The 23,742-nt window shown below is 38.8% G+C and overlaps 1 protein-coding gene across 5 annotated transcripts in view; it reads right to left on the reverse strand.

The window, feature by feature from the left end:
- Positions 1-12,437: 12,437 nt before the first annotated feature.
- BICD2 (BICD cargo adaptor 2) overlaps positions 12,438-23,742 on the reverse strand; it is an 88,013-nt gene continuing 76,708 nt past the window's right edge. Inside the window, exons 7-9 of one of the 5 annotated variants that reach the window (XM_068694025.1) lie at positions 17,830-17,995; positions 16,101-16,176; positions 12,438-14,581 (exon numbers count right to left, since the gene is read on the reverse strand). In XM_068694025.1, coding sequence (XP_068550126.1) covers positions 16,129-16,176; positions 17,830-17,995 — 214 coding nt within the window. In that variant the 3' untranslated portion in view covers positions 12,438-14,581; positions 16,101-16,128. Of the gene's footprint in view, positions 14,582-16,100; positions 17,996-23,742 lie in introns of all 5 variants that reach the window. The other 4 variants (XM_068694023.1, XR_011100113.1, XM_068694026.1 and 1 more) reach the window with 4 other exon arrangements.

Here is a 23,742-nt window from a genome sequence, read left to right on the forward strand (position 1 = left end):
ATAACCTCTCATACATGTAATAAGACATTGGACACGAAGAAGCTAAGACATTGCAAATAGATGGTTTTATCTGACATGCTTTTCATATAAGAGATTCATGTTGTGTTCTCTTCCGGCTGATGTAATCCTTAGGGTGACCCTCATGTGCTTTTTCCATCATATGACACTACTGGATATACAAAGTTCCTTTGTTTAGAGTCCTTATTTATAACTCCCAGAATTTTGATCAGAGCATTTTCTTTTTTCTTTTTTTTTGAAGAGACTACTTTTTATTTGAAGATGAAGATTTGGAGATTGCATAAATACTCAAAAGACACGTTACATTACTCTCCTCCTCATGAATCTGAAACTGAGCCCTTTCAATTACAGAGAAAGAAGTACTGCTTTATTTCTCATTCACAATGAGATAAAACCAACAATTGCAATAAGAATGTAAAATTTATGGCAGCAATGAAAATAATCCTGCTGCTTTCACTTTAAATCTACAAAAAAGCAAGAAAAGAAAAAAAAAAAGATTCGTCAAAGATAGCTTTCAAGGGAAAATATTTTTCAGATGAAACACCACTGAGGTAGGGTGTTTTTTTGTGTTTTTTTTTTTTTTTTTCTTTCTTAATGATACCTTAGGCATAAACAAGTTTATTCCATATCCACCAACACCAGTTACCAGAGCAATTAGGAATCCAGAGGGAGGGGAAAAACAAACAAACAAACAAACAAACAAACAAACAAAAACAGAGCAATAAAGAGAAAAAATATGGACCTGAATATAAGAGTAAAGTAGTCCTCCGCTCAGGACACAAGTCTTGTGGCAGCTTCTATGCTCCGGCATGAAATTTCTATCACAGAGAGGAATACTCAGTACTAAATCCCTCCTTCATAAAGGACTTGAACATAGATACGTACTGGGGGCTGTATTTCTTAACACAGAGGCATTTCAAATCCTGAACTTCGTAATCTCAGCGGTATTTTTACGTTACCAGTCTGACAGTTTTTTCATATAAATCATTTCAGATCTTCTTAAGGTAATATGCATCAAAGTTATTTGGATGCTTTAAAAGCAAAACTACAGTCATATCACAGATAAGCAATCATCACAGTGTGTCGTCTTCTCTTTCCAGAGCCTGATTTTCACAACAAAAAAAATGTTGTTCTTGGATTCCCCAAGGAAGCCCACAGAACTATTCATATTTTAAATGCTGGGCTGGGAAAAACAATAATCCTGCTGCCCTTACTTGTCATTGACCTGCAAGAGTGCTGGATCCACTTGCTTTGCTCCTCTCATTTCTTCAGTGTCTGTGGTATAAAACAAGGGTAGTACACTAGATCATAAGTGGACTCCTAATGTCCTGGCCAGAAAAGTTACACTTAGTCTGCAACTATCCCCACTCACAGGAGATGAGAATAAGGAGGGTTTACTGACCTCGTTAGCTACAAGTCAATGTGTGGCAGGCAGCAGACTCTTGGTCTCTTAGAGAGTGTGTCTCTGTTTGCTAGCCACAACCAGAATACCGAAGGTAAACTTAAGACAGAACACTGTAGTGTTGCAGAAACCTCTGTGCATATATTAGGTTCTGTTTACTGAGGTTTTGCATTTATATTTTTAGACTACTGAAAGCAGTAGACTTGTCAGACATGTATATTCATCTGCAGAACTAGGGATGAACTCAGTGACCCAGAGGGTCCTTTCAGTCCCACGTTTGTAATTTATTTTGTATCACGTTATAAAGTAAATGAGGAGTTAAAGCTTGTCACCATTTGATTAAACATTTCCAAACAACACTGACTTTTATACTACCTTCAAGAACAAGATATGCTTTATGAGTTGAGTCATCTGACATGGCACAGATACATTGAGGGTGATATTTTTCAAAAGCAATGTCTTTCAGGAACATAAACTCCATTACTCAAAAGAAAAAGGACGGAGGTACATACCTAAATGCTGTTAACTTTGAGCAGGATTTAGATTAAGTATTTTTAGAAATTATGAGTTAGGTACTAAATAACCTAAAGGGCATTGTAGATTTTTACCCTGAAGTCTTCAGTAACCTAAAGTTAGCCAAACTGAGACTGTCAGTTTGTTGTACTGATTAGTTGGTACTAAAACTGGAATCTGTGTAACAGAGAGGGAAATACAGAAATACTGTTTTCTGGACATTAAATTAGGAATTTACTCCAGCTTTGGCTGGAAAGAGGTTAGAATTGTTGGCTTTTAAGATATGCCAAAATGGTCCATCAGACAATAAGGCTTAGCTTGTATATAGGAAGAGAGAATTATAGCACTTGATTCTTGTTATCCTGGTCACTGTTAATTTGGGTTCAGAAACAAGCACTGATTTATTCTGAGTTTTGGTAAAGACATTCTAATAATGTTACTCTAAGTACGCCAAAACAATTGTGCAAGTATTTTTCTGACTTATGGGTGACCCTGCAAATAAGTTGAAGCCAAAATATTTAGAACTTCTTTACTCTGAAAAAAAAAGAAAACAGAATGGTTTGTATAATATTTATGGAATCTATTACTAAATCATTCAGAATAGAAACATAATTAATTTAAAAATAGATTGTCTTTGACCCGTCATGTAACTAATAAAAAGTCCTCATACAATAACATTCCTCAGTCATCATTTGTAAAAGTTTCAAACCAGCCATTGTCAATTGCTCTTCTCATAGTCCATGTGTTATCATGATCTTGATGAATGCACATGTCTTATTCCTGCTGCCCTTACAGCTGCATCTTAATGTAGTGATTATTGCAGTTCTGCCCTGCTCCTAATTGGCCTTGGCTAAGTCATACAGCAGAGGGGAAGAAAAAGCTCTATGTATAGTTCATGCCCTACAATGATGCAAACAATTTCTGTCTCATAAGACCTTGTGCAGAATCTGTCCTGATTTATTAAACTTTCATCTCCCGTCTCTAAGAGGTCAGGTGGACAGCCCTTTCAAAGAATTTATTGGGTAGACTGAATCAGCGTGATCATTTTATTTGACCTCTTCAAAAACACTTTGTAAAATCTCATGACTTATACAAAGCCCAAACTTTCTTGAAAGCTAGAATCTGCAAGCAGGTTTTAGTCAGAGGACTTTTATTTCTAGATCTTTGTCTACTGAATGGTATGGTAGGTGTAGTTTTTGTCTTGTGTGTACATTGTGGATATACTTAACAGACAAGAAATGTTAGGCTTTTCATGTTGCCTAGATGTTCATACATGTCATTGTAGTGAGAAAAGACAGGCTTTAAGTAGCACAGTCTTAAGTAGGAATCCGTTTGTGGGGATTAAATACTGACTATTGTGTGATGTGACTTTACTCATGAGGGAAAAAAATACAGAATTGAAAATATGAACTGCAGACCCAAGAATGGAGTTTCCTTAAATGTCTGAGAAAAGTCAAGTTTTTCCTGGAGAGCTATTAGCCCTTAACTGTTGATTAAATTATAAAATTACTTACTACTTCTGCTGTAGTAAGCCCATCTCCTGTTGGGAAGTGACACCAATTTTAGCAGATATGTCACACAAGCTAACTACCACACTTTCTACACAACACAACAATACTTCATAAGCCAATGAAACTAGCATTTTAATTCCAGTCCTTAGAGTTCTGTCACCTAGGTCTCAACTCACCTAACGTTTTTTGTCTTCCCGTTGTTATAATGCGAAGAGAAAAAACTGAGCAATGTGTCTCAAAATTACTTTTCTCCACCAATGGAGACAAAGGAACAGAAGACATGATGTGTGTGGATCCTTTGTGCAAAAGAGAGGACTCTTTCTCCACCTCTTGGAAGACTGAAAAGGTGGTAGAGTTAATGAAAATCATTAAATTTAGGTCCTTCTTATGTGTTTATCAAATTTCCTTGAGAAGTGCTCAGGGCCAATTTTTCCCTGTATCTGTATGGTCACCTGTATCCTATCGCAGTTCAGTAGCATTGATGCATCTTCTATTTCTTGCTTTCATACTTTAATACTCCCCACTGAAGTCTAGGTTTTCCTTCAGTTTTATCACAAAGATGGGCTGTTTAGCACCTGGGTGGTTTTTCCCATATGGTAAAAGCATCTTACAGATTTTTTCACTTATGTGAAGAATGACAGTAACCAGAAAGGTGCATCATGAATTCGGGTCCAGCGCAGACTAGTGATCAGCCAGCCCCGCCTGTCTTCACAGCTTTTCAGATCAGTTGATCACGTTGTGACCAGACACTGGAACTTCCTGAAGTCATTGAAAGAAGGGAAAAATGTATCTATAACTAGGGAAATTGCTACTGAAGACATACATGTAAGTAGGAGACAAAACGAAAGCACAATAACATAACACAAGGAAAGCTGTTGTATCTTTGAATGATGCAGTGCATGGGACGGCCCTGAGCTGACAGATACATCTTTCCCGCAATATTGAAGCAAGCTAGAACAGAGGCAGCAACAAACGGCCAATGAGGAGATCAAAGGTGCAGGAATCCTCCATTGCTTTTTAATAGAAAGTAGCTTGGGAGTGGCAGGGAGCCCAGAGTATTTCTCCCATCAGCTTTAAATCTTTTCCTGATCAATTGCAAAGCAGGAGCAGATTCCTTGTTGGGAAGCACTTTGGTTGAACACTGACTCAAAAATAGTGTGAGAACCCAAACAGCGATGGCATGACAGGGAAGAGAGCCAAAGCACGACAGCTTCTATAAACTTGCACATTTAATTTTCTTCTGTCTGCCATGCATGTGTGGCCATGCTATCCATTAGGTAACGAGATTTATGACTTCAATAGTTCTAGCTTTGTTTCTTTCTGAACAATGGGACTCAATATTTGCTGGAAGAGTCTCTGCAGCGCTTGCCCAGCCGCCTACCTTTCACAAAGACCCTGCACAGACTGCTAATGCTGGGAAGTGGCAAGCTGAAATGCATCGAAGTGTTCACTTATTTGCAGCTGCCTCCCCGAAACTGGCCACAGTCAGCTGTACTCACCCGCAATGAGATCCTGGCTGTGCTGTTTTGACACCAGTGCTATCAAGTGCTTGATTAAGGACAGGCAAAGCGGGAAACCCACACTGAGCTTTTGCCGGCTGACAACCTCTGCATCGTGCCTGTTGACCTGTCATGCAGCTGGAAACAGCTTGGGCTGGCCCACGACCCATTCCTATCCGGCACCTAAATTAGCAGGCAGGGCAGGTTCCTGGCCACAGCAGGTCCAGCACAAGCCCCAAATAGTTGATACATGGAATAGTGACAATTGGCAAGCACTCAAGAACCAAGCTGAGATACCAGAGGGATTAAAAAGTAGAAAAAAGCTCTCCGAACTTGTGGTTCCATTTATTGTCTCTCATGTGATTCTTAGGGTAATCAGTTGCAGCAATGGTAACCATTCATAAAGCTTTATGGTCCAAACCTGCCAAACTTGTCAGAGCAGCGAGAAATACGTTCAAGATGAGCTGTGAAAAGCCATGGGGAACACTGGCAAAGCTAAAGAGAGGAAGGAAGGGAAGGGGCGGGAGGAGGGAGAATTCCTGAGCCCAGAGCGAGAGCTTGCAGCCTGGAAGAGCCGTGCCAAGCTGTGCTGTGCCAGCAGCTCGCAGCCTCTCTGCACGAGGAGCGCGTTGCGGGCGGCGCTGGGGCCGCTCTGTACCGCACCGCCACCTAGCGCTGCCTCTGCCGGCCTGCTCCAAAACTAAAAGAGTGGCAAGCGAGAGTCGTGCGTGCTCAAGCATACCGAGCATATCCCTTCTACATTTTTACCACTTAGTTACGAATGGAATTGTGTCACATGCAACTGCCAGCCAGATACAAAACGTTTTAACGGGTTTTAAAATGCTCGTTGCAGGAACATGCCCTTACCCTGGAATTTCAGAGTTAATTAGAATGAAACAACTCTTCACAAGACTGTAGAAAACCCAAGAGAAGGAAAGAACTATTAGGACATCCTGTCTTTTCCCTGCAAGCTTCATTGAGCTTACTCACGGTTTTCCTGTTAAAATATTGCAGTGTTCTATAGCCAAGACCTCAAAACCAGCCACTGGCACTAAATTTAAACACCGACATTTGGACTTTATTTTCATTGTTGTTGTTGTTTTTGCTCTGTATGGGTGCGTGGAAGAGAATTCTTGGAAAGATGGAAACAAGATTTATCTCCCATACAAGGCCCTCCACCCCCGTTCTCTTAGAGCACAGCTAATGGTATTTTACAGAGCTGAGATTACAAAGAGGCATTCCAGACATTTAGCGATTATTTAATGAACAGAGCACAAGGGTCTGAACTGGAAATTTGGCACTTACAGCACAAACGGCACATACATAGAAGACAAACAGAGCAGATCTTCACTGGTGGCCAGACTCGGTAGAGTATATGACTGAACAGGCACCTTCACCTTGGCCAGATCCTCCAGCCAGCCTACATAAAATTTGTACCAGCAGACTGGTTTAAATCATCTGCCCAAAAGTATGCTTTGATATGCTGTGCACTGAGAATAAAAAACAGCCATCAAAGGTCAAAGAACAAGCAATCCTGCCAAGTTTTCAACAGACAGGTGTCCTAGCTAGTGGGTCTCACACTCTTACTTTTCCTCTACTCTCTTCAAGCTCACTTCTTCATGCTACTTACACCAGTATTAGACTGTCCAGTGTATTCTGCTACACGTCGTTTTGTTTTGGGTCAGGAGCCCTAGCAGTCCATAACCACAACAACACTGATTTTTTTTGTTTGTTCTTTGTTTTTAAGTAAACATAGTGCTGCTGTAAGGTACCACTACAGCAGACTTACAACAGCATCTGCACTTACATTTTAGCTGTGTGCACTGAGTATAGCCTGAAGGAAGGACAAAAGTTGCAAAGCTGCTGCAGAGATGGCAGGCTCTGAATGAAAAAGGTAGAGCGGGGCACTCTGTTGTTATCGCAGTAATACCATGGGTGTGAATATTAAATTCTAAAATGCTCCGGGACTGACCAACGCATCCCCTGTACCCATCTTGTAGCTCTCTGTGGCCCTGTCCAGCTTTCCTGCCTGTCTGCCTAATTGCCTTTCTTTCTGTAGTCTCACGTGCCTTTTCCTAGCCCAATGGCTAATACATGTGCTAGCTGCTCCCTTTAAGATGGAGAAGGGCACACTGTGCAGTCTCTACTACCAGACTGCAATCATTTGCCAGCTGCTTTTTTGGAATTGAGTTGTTCCTAGGCTTTATGCCAAAAAATGCCTGCCCACAACAGCTTCAGCTGCTCCGAGTTGCTCCAACAGCCCATCCTCATCCATTGTTGCCATTCTTTCCTTGCTGCATCCTTCGTATTCTTGAATCCCTCGCTCTCTTCTGTCACGGTTTATCTGCCTCATGCTTACACGTTTCCCCACTTTCTCATTTCTCCTCCTGCCACTTTTCCTTATCCCACAGAAACCCTACAGTCTGTCTGCAGGTAGGTATCTGGGACAGGAACAGTGGCTGCTTTTGCCTCTATGAAAGCAACATGCCCTCTGAAACAGCACTGCTGGGAACTGGCCTTCAGCGGAATGGGAGTAGCAGCAGTGGCAATTTTGCCACCTACAAATGACACAGAGACAGAATAAGAAATATTCATTGCCCCTTTGCTAGGGGATGCTATGTCAGGTTTCTCAGAAGAGTCCTGAGCTCCACGGACAGGACGAAGCAGCAAAAGTGAGTGTCTCACCTGGCTCCTCTGGAAAGAGCCTTTCAGATGAAAATGAAGAGTCTAACCCGCCTCAGAAAGGGAATCAGGAAAGATCACGGTGATGATGAAGGTAATAAGAAACAAAGGTGAGAAGAGAAAGGCATGCATCGGAACATGAACATCATTTCTAGATCTCAGCCCTTGCCTGGGCTGTAATTCTAGTTCTATTATTGACAGTGCACAGCAGAAGGGGGTTGTAAACATCGCCAAGATCCTAACTCTGTATTTTACTGAGTTGATGAAAGACACTTTAGCTGCTGCATAATGGAGCTCCTAGAAGAAATATTCTCAGCCATTCCACACCCTCATTGTTCCAATTAAAGGCTGAACAAGCTTTAAGCAAATGGTATTTGCAGAAAATAAACATTCCAATTGGAAACATGTATATGTATATGTATATGTATGTATATCCCTTCATTATTTAAAGGAAAGGAAATATACCTAGGCTTCATCCATGTAGCACCAAGGAGAAAAAGTAGAAAATCAAAAAATGCAAACTTCTCTCTTTCTGCACTTTCTAGAATTGTTCCTAAAACAGCAGTTTAAGAAAATCTCGAACCCTAAAGCCAACTCCCAGGGATGCAAATTCAGGCATGTGGTACCATTGGCAGCCCTAGGAAGAAGTAATTCACAGATGCCTAGGAGGTGCCACCTCACCTGGCAAAGTCAACTTCTATTCTACCACCTCTGGTTGAGTCACCCAGCAGCATAACCAGGTGCCAGCCATGGTGAACCACCCTGTGAAACAGCCAGCAGGTCTTACATGGCAAGGTGGCCTTGTTCCTCCCACCTTACTGTGTCTGACAATTGCACTCCATCTTGAATCTGCCCAGTTACCCTTATCGGATCTGCAGCTTAAAGCATTGGGAGTCAGGAAAGAAAGAGTAACCCCCAACTTTTTGCCACCAGACCTGAAGCACGACAAACCTCAGGCATGTCAGGCTGCAGTGGAGGGCAGCTAGCAGTGCTAAACCAGCCAGCAATAGCTGCAGCTGAGAGCATGCAGGTGACCTTCACTGCCTCCAGGTTCCTTGGCTCTGGCTGTTGTAGTCATGCTTGAGCTCTCTGCTGTTTGACTCAAGTATTTGCACTAATCAGCAAGCCTTGCCTCCCCTCCCTAAGCATGAAAAGCATGCATGGACTGGAGATAGCTGATGGCTAGGAATTCTGTCTTTATGGAGAAAGACAAAACCACAAAGAATTTGCTTTCACAAAACCTAAATTTATTTTTGAGAGCATCTGAAATCTGAATAAGCAAGAATAAGCATCTGAATAAGGCTATTCTTTAGATACTTAAAAACCTCATCCCGAAGCCGTCAATAGGCTAGGCTCATAGGTCTTCTCCTTGAGAGATGTCTGTCCTCTAAACAGAGAGATACTAAGTCTTACCTCTAAAACTTCGATAATTGGCTGAATAAAGACTCATTGTTCATTTGGAGATAACAGGAAGCCAAAGTTCTGCTGCTGGATCAAATTCTTTACTCTTTATCCCTTAGTAAAGCCTTGAGCTACATTAATTTGAGTTCTAGGTTAGAGTTAATACAGGAAAGTAAGACCAATAACGTTTGACATAAGTAGAAGCTGCCTGTTTACTTGATATAATTTAGAATAAGGATACAAACTGTCCTAGTTAGGAATAGTCTCATCACCACAAAGAGGAAAATATTTTTTATTATGAAATTGCCATATTGAGCGTTTAACTTTGCTTTCAGTTAGCATGTACCTGAATACTGGGTTACTGTTTTAATCTGAAGTTGCTGTTTTAAAAAATAAATAAATAAATAAGGAGCAATGTTTCAAGCAAAAGATAAAGGAGAAATTATCTTTTTAATGTCAATCAGTAATGCAACAGCCAGCACTGAAATAAACTTTCCTTCTCTCTTTAAACTTAAATGTGGGGGTTTGGAACTCCTCATGTACATTACTGTTTGAAAAGCAGAAATAATCAGTTTGGAAAAATACAAGAAAATATTTATTTAGATTAATGGATTTTGCAAACACTGGCAAGAATTTATTTTAAAATAACCTGCTCCTTTAAAGTGTATAACCTCTTTATACACTAAATCTTCCATTTTAAAGTTTCCCCTGCCTGTTGTGTATTTTAGCATAAAACATATAACTCAGATGTCCACCTGCTGATATTAAAAAAAATAAAATCAGTTGCTTTAAAAATAAATAAATTAATTTGGTCAAAATTATTGGAATAAGAAGAGAACTGTGCAGGTACGTTTTTCGCCTTCACAGCTTGTCCTTCTATGCAGACACTTGATCCAGTGAAAAGCCATAGCATTTGTGGGTTCTGCCCATAAAAACATTTTCAGCTTAGTTAACCAACTCTGGACTCTTACTTATTAAGCTGGTGGAAACCTGGGTGTGTATTTGTCACTTACTTAAGCCCAACTTAAATTCACTTAAACTAAACGTAGCTAACTCAAGTCTACTCATGTATTTATCCTTAATCAGTAGGTAGTGCATTTATATAACATATGCTAAAGCATTGCATATAATATATATAGTATATATATTTATATATATATATATAATTCTAGTTAAATATCAGTATATGCTTATATATTAGGTTTTAATTACATTTATTTTTTTCCAGCATAATGTAGAAATTAGCTTACAATACACTGCTCCAATCTCTCCAACTTGTATATTATTAGACTATTTCTGAATTAAATATCTACAACCAGATCCAGCATCTTATTTTATTGTTGTTGTTTTTTTTTTTTTAACACTTAAAGGAACTAAGTCTTGTCATCTTAGAGGCACTTCACTTGACAGTTGTCAAATCTGCTGATTTAAGAGCAGCATGTCCCAGCACCACAGGGCTGGATAAGGAAAGGCTGACTGACGCAGACTCAATGCACGAGATCAGGCCTCAGATTACCTTGGAGACCCCACCTGCAGCATCCAAGGGAAGAAAGCCCACCGTGCAGCTGTGGTAGCTCCTTCCTGGGGAAATTTGCAAAGAGAAGCAGCAATCCCTGTCCTTTACTGGGAAAGGCCAGCAAAGCTCTTGGAAAAAACACTGAGTAAGATGAAGACATCTTGAGTAGCTTGTATGAGAGTTTTTCCCAACAACCACCAATGAATGTTTGCTTGAAGCTTTTATATATAAATGCTAGCTGCTGTGCTAATTTTTAGCTCACAGATATAATTCTTCATTGTTTTAATTAAGTCCTTGGGCTGCAAACATATTTTTACCTGGTGTTGTAGATCAATCTGCATCATCAGTCTTTAAAACCCACAAAAATGTTAATATTTTTATAAAATTGTAACCTTTGTAAACACTCGTAGCCGAATTTTACCATCCTATGTACCTGGGGACTTTCAGGCTTTCTTACCTTTCGGCATCTAAGTACTTCCAAAAATCTGCCCTGTTTCTCCTCTGAGAAGTTAGTTGCTTTTTTCAAGCCCTACTTGCAAGAAACAAGTGATCCTACTGAATTACTACTTCTGTGGCAAGCATGGGTGTCACATAAGCTGGTAGATTCCTTTCTCTACAACTAAATACAGCAACATCTGCAGCCTGGAATGCAGCCAGTGTCCCACCCTCCCAACTCAGCGTAATTGACATTCCCCTGCAGGCACTGTATTTCTTCTACACAGAAAACAAAGAAATTGATCTTTTTAACACACAGTCATTTGCTACGTGAGCTTTTAAGCTAAATATTCTCCTTCCCTTTTGCTGTTTTCCTACTAAAGCATTTTGAATCACACTGCTTTAGTATTTAACGATTCTAAACAGGTCTCTTCTTGTTCTGTTGCTTTCATGCATGTGTATTAATGTTCATCCCTTACATCGAACTGCAGATAAAGCTCCCTTTATAGCTAATGTAAAGCTACATGATAAGGCCAAGTGTTGTAGCAAACATGCTCTGCTAGTTAAATGCACACAATTCAACAAGCCTTTTCAAGTTTTGAGTAGAAATTGTTAAGCCACTCACAAGTTATAAATTACTTGGATTAGCTGCTGTAATAAAACCAACTGCTGCCAGGTATATTAATGATCAGCAGAATGGTTCTAAGAATCCTACCTGGGGAAAGTGAGAGTCTTTAAAAGACATTTAGATGTAGAGCTTCGGGATATGGTTTAGTGGGGACTGTTAGTGTTAGGTCAGAGGTTGGACTCGATGATCTTGAGGTCTCTTCCAACCTAGAAATTCTGTGATTCTGTGATTTGCACAGTAGCATAAAATCATATTTAATATGCCTGCAGGTCAGTATCGATTAATTGATCCAGGAATATCCTTCCATAGATATGGCAAACTTTAGCCTCACCCCTCAGACTTAAAAAAAAAAAAAAAAAAAAAAAAAAAAAAAAAAAAAAAAAAAAAGGCGTGTTGTTTGTTACTTCTTACCATATTTTGAAGAACATATGAGCAATTAATACGTAATTTCAGGAACATGTGTCACCACTACTACCAAAAGCATTAGTCTTACCATCACCATGCTGGTGACAAATAATGTGTGACCCCTTCCTGTACCAGTACAAGCGTTTGCATGGCCATTCAGTGAAACAGACTAAACTGGTCTGATCCAGGCCAGAACTAATCCAGGAAAGACTCACGAAGAAGCACAGAGGATGACGCTACGCAAATATGAGCATAAAGAATTAATTTTCTAGTTCTTCAGTAAACAGTTTTAAGTTTCCAGTTTCTCTCAGATAAAAGTATTTATTTATCCCCACACTGAAAACAGATTAGGAGGACTGACCAATTAATATGGTGCTTTCTAAAACAAAACCAAAATGAAACAAATGAAAAAAACACAAGCAGAAAACATGATTCCTTTTCTCTTTTATTGATACTGCCAATGTGACTACCTTTACGCAGGCAGATTGCTTTCCTACATTAAACACTTTTTGTATTAATTTGGAAGTAACATTTTGCCCTCTATGTCTCCTAAGGTTATCCAATTAACACACAGTTATACTTTTAAGAATCAGTTTCCACATTTTTCTCTTTAACATTTTTTTTTCCATATCTGTGTAAAGGTTACTTGGCAAGAATACATGCATAGGACATTAAATGGAGACCAATCCACCACTAAAAGGTAATGCACATAGAACATAATACAGTACTTCGACATCATTTCAAATAAATACCCACATACAAATGTAGTAATTTTAAATGCAACAATATTTCTTATGAATCAATACTGTAACAGAAGATGGAAATATTAAGTCCCCACATCTAGGAATAATAATGTCTGTGTGTTTTTTTTTTTTTTTTTCCAGCAAACAGAAATCTTTTCCCACTGTCAATATTATTTCAATTTGTACTTTTTTTTTGAGGAGTGGGAAGGCTCCCCCCCAGCAAGTATCAATTTAATCATTCATGTGAGCCTCAACAAACAGCACCAGAGAGGTAGGTACAGCTTGTTGATGCACTTCTGTTTCTGTTTCCTGAAATTACAATGATTAGATATAACATGCAAGAGAAGATATTAATGTTTTGTTGTTCACATTTGCAAACAATACTATGGTTAACTGCATCCACCACCAAACAAAGCTAACATAACATCAATATTCCCAATACGCTCTCTGTACTGTTACCACAAATGTGTTAATACATCTTGCTCATCTGTTCAACATGAGTCCATTTGGTTCCCAAAGTGTATTCAGGTTTGTTTATTTTTCTCCCCTCTATTCCCCTGAATTTGCAAGGATTTGCATGATGAAATATCATTGACTAACAGAATTTTTTACAATTCCTTGAATATATAATCTCTATTATAATAAGACTACCCATTAAAAATGTGCGAAGGGGGAGTTCACTTTGCACTTATTGCTCCACATCTTGACTAAATTCCAAAACAGCCATTCCATTTCTTTGTGTGTAGACCTAGCTATTCTAAGATTCTTCCTTAAAATGATTAAAGGCACTACTGGCAATAATTAACGACAGAAAGGCGCTGATATGTAACACCCTATCATTGACAACTTTAGAATTTTTCTTTCTAAATGTACCATAATTTGGCACAATAAAAATGAAAAAGTAACAAAACAATTCCAATTTGGAATTTAACTGGTACAGTTGTATAAAATTCTGTTAATCAATAATACTTCAACTTCCTAAAACCCAGGAATTCTGGAATTTATAGGTAATACTACTTATTTAATATTTTTCAAGTGCCTATTACTGTTTTAACCAGAGCAAAGTCAAGTTTTCTTCTTGTTACATTGAACTATTCCTAAGAATAATAATACAATATGAAAAAAACCCCAGAATTTGAATACCCTGGATTTCTTAATGAACATGGCAGTCAAAAAAAAAAATCAGTAATTTAAACATATAAAGCTTAATATTTCATAACAAAAAAGCTGCTGAAGCACAGCACACACATAGTTTAGCAGAGCTCCTGTTTTTTTTTTTTTGTTGAAACTCTTTTCTAAACACATCTAGAGCCAAAAAAAAAAATCTCTGCCACATGCTGATGTAGAAATCAACAGTCACAAGCTGAAGTTGAAGAGAAACTATAAGCACAAGCCACTGCATTTATATAAACTCTTCTACATAAGGAATTAAAGAAGCTAAAGAAAAATATCAAAATATCAAAAGTGCACAGTTTAAGAATCAGATAAAAAATGAGCATCTGCAATGAAATAAGAAATTCCCCCCATCGGAACATTTCTAGTAGATCATAAACTAATATGGTGATCATTACATTTGAAGTAGGTTTCTTCAGCACTTGTAAGTTTTCTTACTGCAGCAGCACTTATAGGTAAAGCTTGTTTGTTTTATAGCTCGAGATATAAAAGAGAAGTTTCAGGTAGTATATAGGAAAAGGTGTTCTCAAAAGTTAGGATCAGGTCAGTGGTTTGCATTCTTTGTGCAATGGGCTACCACTTTTAACCATAATGAAAGAGGGTAAGAAATGTTGTTGCACTGTTGGAAAGGCCTTCTCCATGGACTATTCTACAGCTGAAAAATGGAAGAAAAACAAAGCATTAGAAAAAAAAACTGTGTTTATTTCTCAAAGAACTGACAACTTAATACAATGTGCTGCAAAAGCTCCATAGCGGGTTAGTCAGTTGAGGGTATCTGTTAGCTTACTAGGATGAAGCAGCAAATTTAGCTCAAAGATGCTTTCCAAGCTGATGAAACAACGTTTTATGAGTTTAGCCTGGAAGCAATAGCTTTGCAGAAAGAAAGTTTCTTACAAGTACTGAATAAAGATATGCTGTTCAAGCACAAGCTAACAGCAATGAATGTGCAAGAAACATTTTCAGTGAAGCTTTAGGTTGTCCAGAAACATGCAGGTCAGTGTATCATGCAGGCCAATGCAAAGAGCAGTATCATTCAGAACAGCCTGCTTGCAGAGGTAGGTGACAGCTTAAGAAATTTTCCATGCTTTAGCCCAACCCATTGAAAGTGATATGAAAGACTTACAGCAAATGTACGTTTTAAGAAATTGTTAATCAATAATTACAAGCCTCAATCTTAAATATAATCATCATCTAAAAATACAAACAGCAGGATCAAGTCACCTTACCACCATGGCTCATTTCTTTTTCATAACAGGTGCTAAAAGTTTAACCATAACCTTATCAAGCTCAAGCAGCAGTAAGGTTTGTCTTTCATTTTTAATTTATAGATCCACAGAAATGAATGAAGGTAGAAACGATTACTAAGACTATTGTGCTAATAGCAAAATTGTTCATCCTTGGAACTGAAAAGTGAGAGCCGAGACCAATAGTAATAGTCACTGCCTTGATAACATTGAAATCATTCTATAAAGTTCCAGTTAATTTGAAAAAGCCTACCAATGCATTCAATTAGTTTCTCAAATTTACTTTTTTTTTCCATAAGTATTTAGTGAAAATACTGCCAGAGACACAGATGCGGTAAAAAGCTCCCTATCATAGTGGAAGCAAAATTGTAACTGTTTCTACTGGAGCAAGGAAAGTTAGCACTCAAATGCCTGCTTTTACAAAGTATTTTTAAATTACACTTAATGCAGGAATGAGAAGAATAAAGGCCTTTTGGAAGATTGTGCAGCAAAAAAGAGAAAGCAGGATTGAAAATTGTTAAAAGATGTCTTGCTTCTAAAAATATCAAACCTGCTACTTAGCAATATTAAAGCTCAAATTCAGGAGAATTCAATGTTTTCTTAAAAAGTAATAACAGACGCACAGAGCCTATTTTCTAAGGCCAGAATTACTATTAATTTAAACTTCAAGCAACGGTATGTTTGAGCAACATAACGGACTTACATCACTTGGGTTTTTTCCCCCCTCTCAATATCGTCAAATGTAATTCTGGCATTTGACTGAGGCATCCTCATGTTTATCAGCTTTGCAGCAAAGTTTCCACAATTCCATTTGAAGTCTCATTGTAGGAGTTCCTAAGTCTTTTTTTCTTCCCCCACTTCTAATATCTGGGAAGCTGAAATCCCAAGTGGTTTCCCCTCACTGGGAAAACAAGCTGTGCTCCTTATTACCTTATATTAGTATTGTGATATCTCCTGACTACTTATAGGCAGAGCGGCAATGCACAGGAAGCAAGCTGCTGATCATCTATAAGAAATGGTAGTGAGATGAGGCAGTACCACACCAGGAATATTAGAATGGCTTTATAAAACATCACTATCAAGCAGACAACTGTGCAGTCTCGCATTGCTTTTAAGTAATACTATAGGCATACAAAATTATCTGAAAGAGTACAAAATGAACAGGGCTTTACATTAAAATAAAGTTTGAGGCTAGGCACTTTAAAACTGTTTTAAAGGGGAAAAAAAGTGTGCCTTGTTGTGCTCCACAAATTTTCCACAATTTTAGAAACAACTTTTTCAATCTTTTTTCTCTTATATAGGCACCAATTACAAAGTACACTTTTATATTTTCAAACATATTGAAATTGAGTGGCTAAAAAGGCCTCTTAGAAGTTCAATAGCAGACAAAGGTTTGTTTGTCTTAAAGAATATTATGTATACTAAGCTACTTCATAAATATTAATTAGTGGATGATCTGCTCAATTTCCTGTGCCTATAATGTAGAGCCCTGTGAAACATGTTCTTGCATAATGAATGCAGTATCTTCTGTGTATTTAAAAAAAATGATCAGAGCTCTGAAATACTATCCTGTTCAGATTAATACTGAAAGCTGAGAAAATCTGTTTTGTGACTGACAATACTAGACCATAGTCACATTAGTTCTACACAGATAAGTTGTGTGGCTACAGTAATACATAAAACAGATTCTTTCCAAAGTGTTATGCTGCAAGGAGCAACAGGACACCACAAAGATCCTTTCAAGACATTATATTTTTCCACAGCATAACTTCTTCAGGTAGAACTGTCTACCAGGTAGGCTCCCAATTCGCAAAATTTTAGGTTTTATACCGGATGGGGTAAATATTGCATATTTTTAATATAAATGTGCCACTTTCTTCTGGTTAACCCTCTGAAGCGAGGGAAGCAGAGTGTAAATAATGTAACCTACCATATTTTTTTTCCAGCTTTTATTGCCTGTAAAAGCTTTAGTATGTTGATAAGTGGTGATATGACAGCAAGTTCTTAGTATCTGCCATAACAGGCAAATTAATTTTGGTTCCAGTTTCAAAATGTTCTGAGTTTTCGAGACATACTTCTAATCTTTACACTTGCTTTTTACCACATGTGCTTTTCACCACTACTTAAGTCACACTAGCAAGGGAAGTTTTCTGTTTGCTTCTGTCTGTGAAAGCATTTATTGAAGTCTGCTGCAACCCTGGAGAAAGGATCACATTTGTGCTACACAAACTACAATTAGTAACCAGAGTATATCAGGTGTACTCTTAACACTTACCATAAACAGCAAAACTCATACATGTTAATTGTGGAAAAAGCTAATTCCTTTCCACTATTAACTTGTTAATACCATCCCCGTACTTATGAATTACAGTTAAGACCACCATAATACAATTTGTATTACCTGGTTTAACAACTTACTAGTACAAGCCAACTCACTGCGACATTAGATAGTGGGGATTTACGCTGACAGTTACAGCATAAAATAAGATGCATAATATGATTTTTCTACACACCTCTTCTAGTCACAATAGATTTTATATTTTTCACTACAAAACACCTGGTTATTAAGGACAGATCCTTCAGACCTGTCTCCGCAGGACCGAATATGACTTACACTAGGGTTACTGCTCTTGGCTTTGGAAGCAGATTTTGTGCGCACCCTTTTGGACTGCTCGTGGTCTAGCTCCAAATGCTCCAGACGCTGGGTCAGTGCCAGTTTCTGCTGGATAGCCATCCGAAGCAAGGAGTTCAGAGTCTTCTTCTCATCTTCAGCTGCTGCAAGCTGACGCTGCATTTCATCCAGCTGTGTGACATATTCATCACATCTGCAATGAAATATATCAATTTTTAGCAATGCCGTTTCCATCTATAAAACATGAATCCCTTGTGTCCAGCAGGTATTAGCAAAGTCTGAAAATTTTGCAGTTGTTTGCATAAACTCTATTATTCAGTGTGTATGAACAACAGAGAGGATATACAGGAACTTCAGCCAACCTGTACAAAGTTGCCATTATTCTGTGGGGACCATAGAGTCCCACACTCAGCACTTACAATTAATACCATCCCCAGATAACAAAAGCACGGAGCCTGGTATAAACTACTCCTGCCTAAAGATGAGTAAGATGTCCTACAGCTAACCTTCCTGATGCAGGGAATAGGCAACGCAGTCAAATTATTTCTGTCTCAAATTATGCAGAGCCTGCAGCAGCTCTAAGCTAGAGACTGCAAATAGTCAGAGAGGAACAGTCGGGTGGAGGGCTGTAAAATGGCCACAACTCAGATGGCGATTCACACTGAGTGAACAGCACCTGAACTTCATAGGTTGTTACATTACGCAGGGAATCCAATAACAAATTTCCAGTGCAGACTGAACAGCATTGTTATAATTGTACTAGAATCTACTCCAATTCCTGATGAAAAAATAGTGCTTTATTACTGCTTTCTCCATAGCAAGTGGCTTTCATAGTAGTTTTCAACATCAAAATCAGTTTTGACATAATAAAACAAAGGAACTGAGTGTTATTAGAAACCCTGCAGGGAAGCCAAGTGTACGCCTGCAAGTTGTTTCATCTACAGTCATTTTCATTGAGCTCGGAAGCTACTTAACTTGCACAGTGCATCGTGAACAATTTAAAGAACGCGTGTCTTTACACACATGCATATTTATCGCACATAGCAGACCGGTTACAGATATGAATATTCATCTTTCTACCCATAGGTACCAGCTGGAATTTACAAATTATCTGCAGAGAAGTTTCTCCTAATGAAATAATGGAAAAGCCCCTGAGTTTAAGGGACATTTACTATTGTTAAGTAATATAAGGATGACAAGAAAAAAAAAAAGAAAACAACAAACTGAAGGAAACCACATTGATGTGCAGGTTCATCAGCTGCGCTTATACAATCACGTCCCCTATTCTGTTCTCCCTGACTTCAAATAGCAGAATTAGGCCTATATCCCTAACTGTATTTGCTTGGGAAGAGAACAAGGGAAAAGAAAAGAGCAGAACTTTATCTTGCAATACAAATTCATACCACCACCCCTGAATCCTATCACTTGCTATTTTCTCTGCATAGTTAGACGTACTTTACGAGGCAAAACCAATCCATACACCTCCATGAGTGGAAGCAGACAGGAAGGCAGACTGGCACAGCCCTAGGAGGTCTGAGAAGAGGAAAATTATCTTTGAAGGCATAGCAATCCTTTCTCCCCTACTATGGAAGGTGGTGTCTACCATTTTGACTTCCACCAGAGAAGTGCTATCAAAGCCAGCAAGGCACAAGTGGCACATTTCTTCACCCCCAATGCTGCATTTAGAAATAAATAAATAAATAAATAAATAAATAAATAAATAAATAAACAAACAAACATGGTGGAAAATAAAACAGTTGCAGTAAAGCTGAGTAGGGACTACCCACATGGTCTTGTGAGTACCCTTAATCCTCTTCTCTAACCATTTCTGGTATTACCCAAACATCTCCTGATCAGTCAGTTGTGCCAAACCTGATAGCAGGGACAAACGCTGATCAGAGCCTAGAAGGCAGTAAAGTAGTCTGCATGTGAGCTCAGCTATAAATAAAACCATGAATTTGACTCCAAATTCAAATGACTGTAGCAGTCATTACCTCATCAAGCTTTCTGTAGGACAAAGGTTTATAACATCAATAGACTCGTTAGAAAATGAAGCATTCAGTATTTTGAATACCTGAATTCACTTTTTCCATACATCTCTGTGAAGGAAGTTTTTCCTTCCTATCCAGCAAAAAGGAAGTGTTATCAGTAGCACGCATGCAGCTGCAATTGTTACTGTACCTGAATCTCTTTTGTACATGTGAGGGGATTTGGGAGAGGCAGGAATGCAAACTACCATGGCTGCACCCTGAACCTGTTTTCCTGATCTTTTAGTTCAAATTAAATGATACAGCCTCAACACCAAATGTTATCCTGGTGCAGGTGTGGCTGCCCAGGGTCAGAGGGACCACACACAATGCAAAACACAGCAACAGTTTCCTTAACAAAACTGGCTAAGATTGAAACATTTGCAGGCGCTGTGTGCCCAGGTGAAGGGGGATGTGCCCTACTTTCCTCCCTCCCATTCACTAACTCCCAGTTTAATTTTCTTAACCCAAAAGTTAGCCTCCCTAAGCACCATAACATGACGTGGCTCTAACTGCTTTAGCTTAATGCAAAGCTCGCAGCAGAAGCCACAGCAGCACAATGTGCTACATGGTATGTGTAGCAACATTTTTGTTGCTCTGCAGATAAACCAGTACAATATCCTTCCTTTTCATTATCTCATTTGCTCATGCGTTGAGCTAGTTCCCAGCTGCATACTCAATGTGAAATAATTAAAAGGTCAGAACACAAAGTGTCTTTGTTTTAAAAACACCTTTGAAAAAAATAATGGAGCTTTCATGCTTTAACAAAGAATATGAAATTAGCACATGCCTGTCGTGCATTTACATGTTCACATTTTTAAGTGGATATTGAACAGAAGGCTTTGATGTTGCCAGTTTTCTTAGTACAGGTAATTAACAGCAACAGACAAAGAGCTTAAGGAAACATCAACTGGATTTTTAAAAACAACGTCAACTAAAACAAACATCTACACAGAGGAAATAAATATTCTGGACATTAGATATTATGATGAGAAATAAAAACTAAATCCCCTAAAACTATCTGAAGCCAAATTATCATTGAAAATTTGAGTTGTCTCATTTTCAAATGCTGCATACCACTCCTTCTGACAAGTGCCAGTTATGCCTTATCTCTACAGATTATTTTATTTAAACTTTAGCATGTACTAAATTTGGTACCTTTTCTAGCTAAATTCACTACTGAATCAAGACTTCTTCTGCAAGTAAGTGATGGAACCAATCACACACAGATATAATTATACTACTTTCCTCTCCTCTGCAATTAGTATGAGAACCATAAGACGATTTCCAGGAAAGCAAGACCACGAGACAGAGCCGTGACTGAAGCAGGCTTCTTGACAGAAGCATCGACTGCTTTAACTTCTACCTCAAGAGATTAAACTGTCAACCTACATAAGAAATTAGGAAATGGAGGATTTAAACTCACTATTTTTCATTAAAATCTGGGAAATGTATTAAGAAGATAAGCAATTAAAATGACATGTAAATGAACATGGAGTGAGTTAACTGTAAGGGATAGTAGCCACCTGCTTTCAACCCAAATCTTTATATTAGAAATTGTAATATTAAAAACTGAATTTTAACACCTCCTTCCCTTCCCCTCTGTCCCACCTGGAAAATCAGGTCCTCTACAAAGCGAGCAACCATTTTATATTGCCAAAGGAGGAACACAAGAGGAGGAAAAGATCTACTGCCCGGCTATCTACTATTTGGATTTGAAAGTGGAAGACTGACATTTACATAGATATGGCATGAGCCATGAGCTACACAGAGACAGAGAGCAGAGGGCTGCCATTGCGCACTGGCAGCAGTAAACAGCCGTGCCTTCTACCAAGCCTCACCGTTATCCCAGCCAGTCTGCCTGAGCTCAATAGTTTTGCATATCCATAAAAAGAATATCTTTTTTTTCTAAAATAAATAAATAAATAAAAATCCATCAAAGTAGAATTATTTGAAAGCTTAACCCTAGCATGCTTTGCTTATTTTTATTATTTTTTCAAAAAGCACGTTCCAGGCAGGTAAGTTTGCCACACACTGGTCCAAATTCAGCTGCACCAAAATTCCTACAGATCCAACTGCGGGACCACAGCCCTCTGCTAGGTCAGCATCTAAAAGACTCTTTGGGAAGCATACTCAGCCCATCTCCTGCCTTAGTTTGCACAGCTGGGCACTGTGCAGACCCAGACACCAGTAAAATAAAGGATGAATCCTGAAGAAGGCAGAAGAAAGCACACCTCAGAGTTAGACAGCTCAGGATCACAGCTAAGCAAGTACAAGTATATCTACTGAAACTTTAGCCAGTTGTTCATTTGCAATTTCTTCCTCAGTACCCTGCATTAAAAACTCACCTGAGCTCTATGTTTGAACCCAATAAATGCTATGGCCTTTATTTAGATAAATCTTTGGCATCTGCACTAAGAACAGAGAACAGTTTATAACTAGCTTTAGTTTTCTAGGATGTTTAAAATCAGCCGTGAGTAATCAATGTCCATTAGTAAGAGCTATTAAAGCAAGCAATCAAACCATAAAACTCTTTTGTAGTTTGATGCATGTTGGAAGAACCATCTCCTGCACAGAGCAAGTGATCAGCCCCACAGAGCTGGACACCGCAGCTGTTCTGCACTTCCACTGCTAAAAACTCTCAAGAACGGATCAAGCTTTGGTGGCAAATTCAAAAGATGACTACTACTTTTTTTTAGATGCATTTTAAAGGATAAAACTTATGATCCTATGCTGCTAGATCAGAAGTACTGTTTGAGCTATCACACATGCAGGGTGTTTTTCCCAGCTCTTCGCTGTAGCAAGTAAGGGGTGGAAGATTTAATCCTGAACTCTCCACTCCTCTCAACCACTGAATCTGTGTACACGCTTTGTTTTCTACATGCTAAGAGCGCTGACACTGCCTATTAACTTCAAAATGAAACCAAGACATGGTTTTCTAAAAAAGACTACACAGCTACCTAAAAAAAAATTACAGATTGCAAGTAACTGCTGCTGTGGTAGTTTTCATGTAAGGCATTTTAAAGTAACCCACTTTACAATTTGATTAAAAACAGTATGTTAGACAAGCTGTGTGACAGAAGCTGGCACTGTCTTTACTCCGAATATTCCTACAGCACTGCTATTGTATCACAGGAAGACCTCCTGCACTTCACTCTCCTGAACAGCAGGCATCAGCAGACTTCCAACAAAGCACCAAGGCAGGCAGGAGTCACTGGTGGTTTGAGGAGCACCTGGGAGAGGAGCGGGGACTCAGTGTTGCAAAGCAGGTGCAGGGGCTATCCACATGGAGCACCTTCACCAAGGGTGGGTGTTCATGTATCCAGTGCTACTCGCATTAGACGTTTTAATTGCTAGGCATGTTTAGAAGCTAGAGCCGGCCCATTGGTGTTACAAACGTGACTATTTTGCATTTTTAGAATTAAGAATAGTTCTAAATATAAAGTTTATAAAAAGATTCTAAATATAAAGTTCATATAAAGATCATCAAATCCAACTGCCTGACCACTTCAGGGCTACCTGAAAACTGAAGCATATTATTAAGAGCGCTATCCAAATGCCTCTCGAACACTGACAGGCGCAGGGCGTCAGCTACAACTATGTGCAAGAAATGACTCATGTCTTCTTATAACCCATCTGGAACACTGCTGACTGCCTCTGTCCTGCCTGATGTCTCCGTACTTGCACAGGGGCGCTGGTGGCGCAGCCATTCTCTCTCCAGGTGCCACTCATCACCTCCAGATGCAGCAGCAGGAACAGGACGCACTCCACTGCTCCTGTCTGCAAATCTCATTCTGCAAATTTTCAAAGTCACATTTTCTGTGTCTGGTTCCTCTGAGAATTTATCCTACAGAATATTTTTAGGCAAGCTGAATAATTCTGCTGTGTAGAGTCCAGTGTGAAGACTCTTTAG

This window comes from Anas acuta, chromosome 11 (assembly GCF_963932015.1).
Source record: "Anas acuta chromosome 11, bAnaAcu1.1, whole genome shotgun sequence".
NCBI classification, from domain to species: Eukaryota; Metazoa; Chordata; class Aves; order Anseriformes; family Anatidae; genus Anas; species Anas acuta.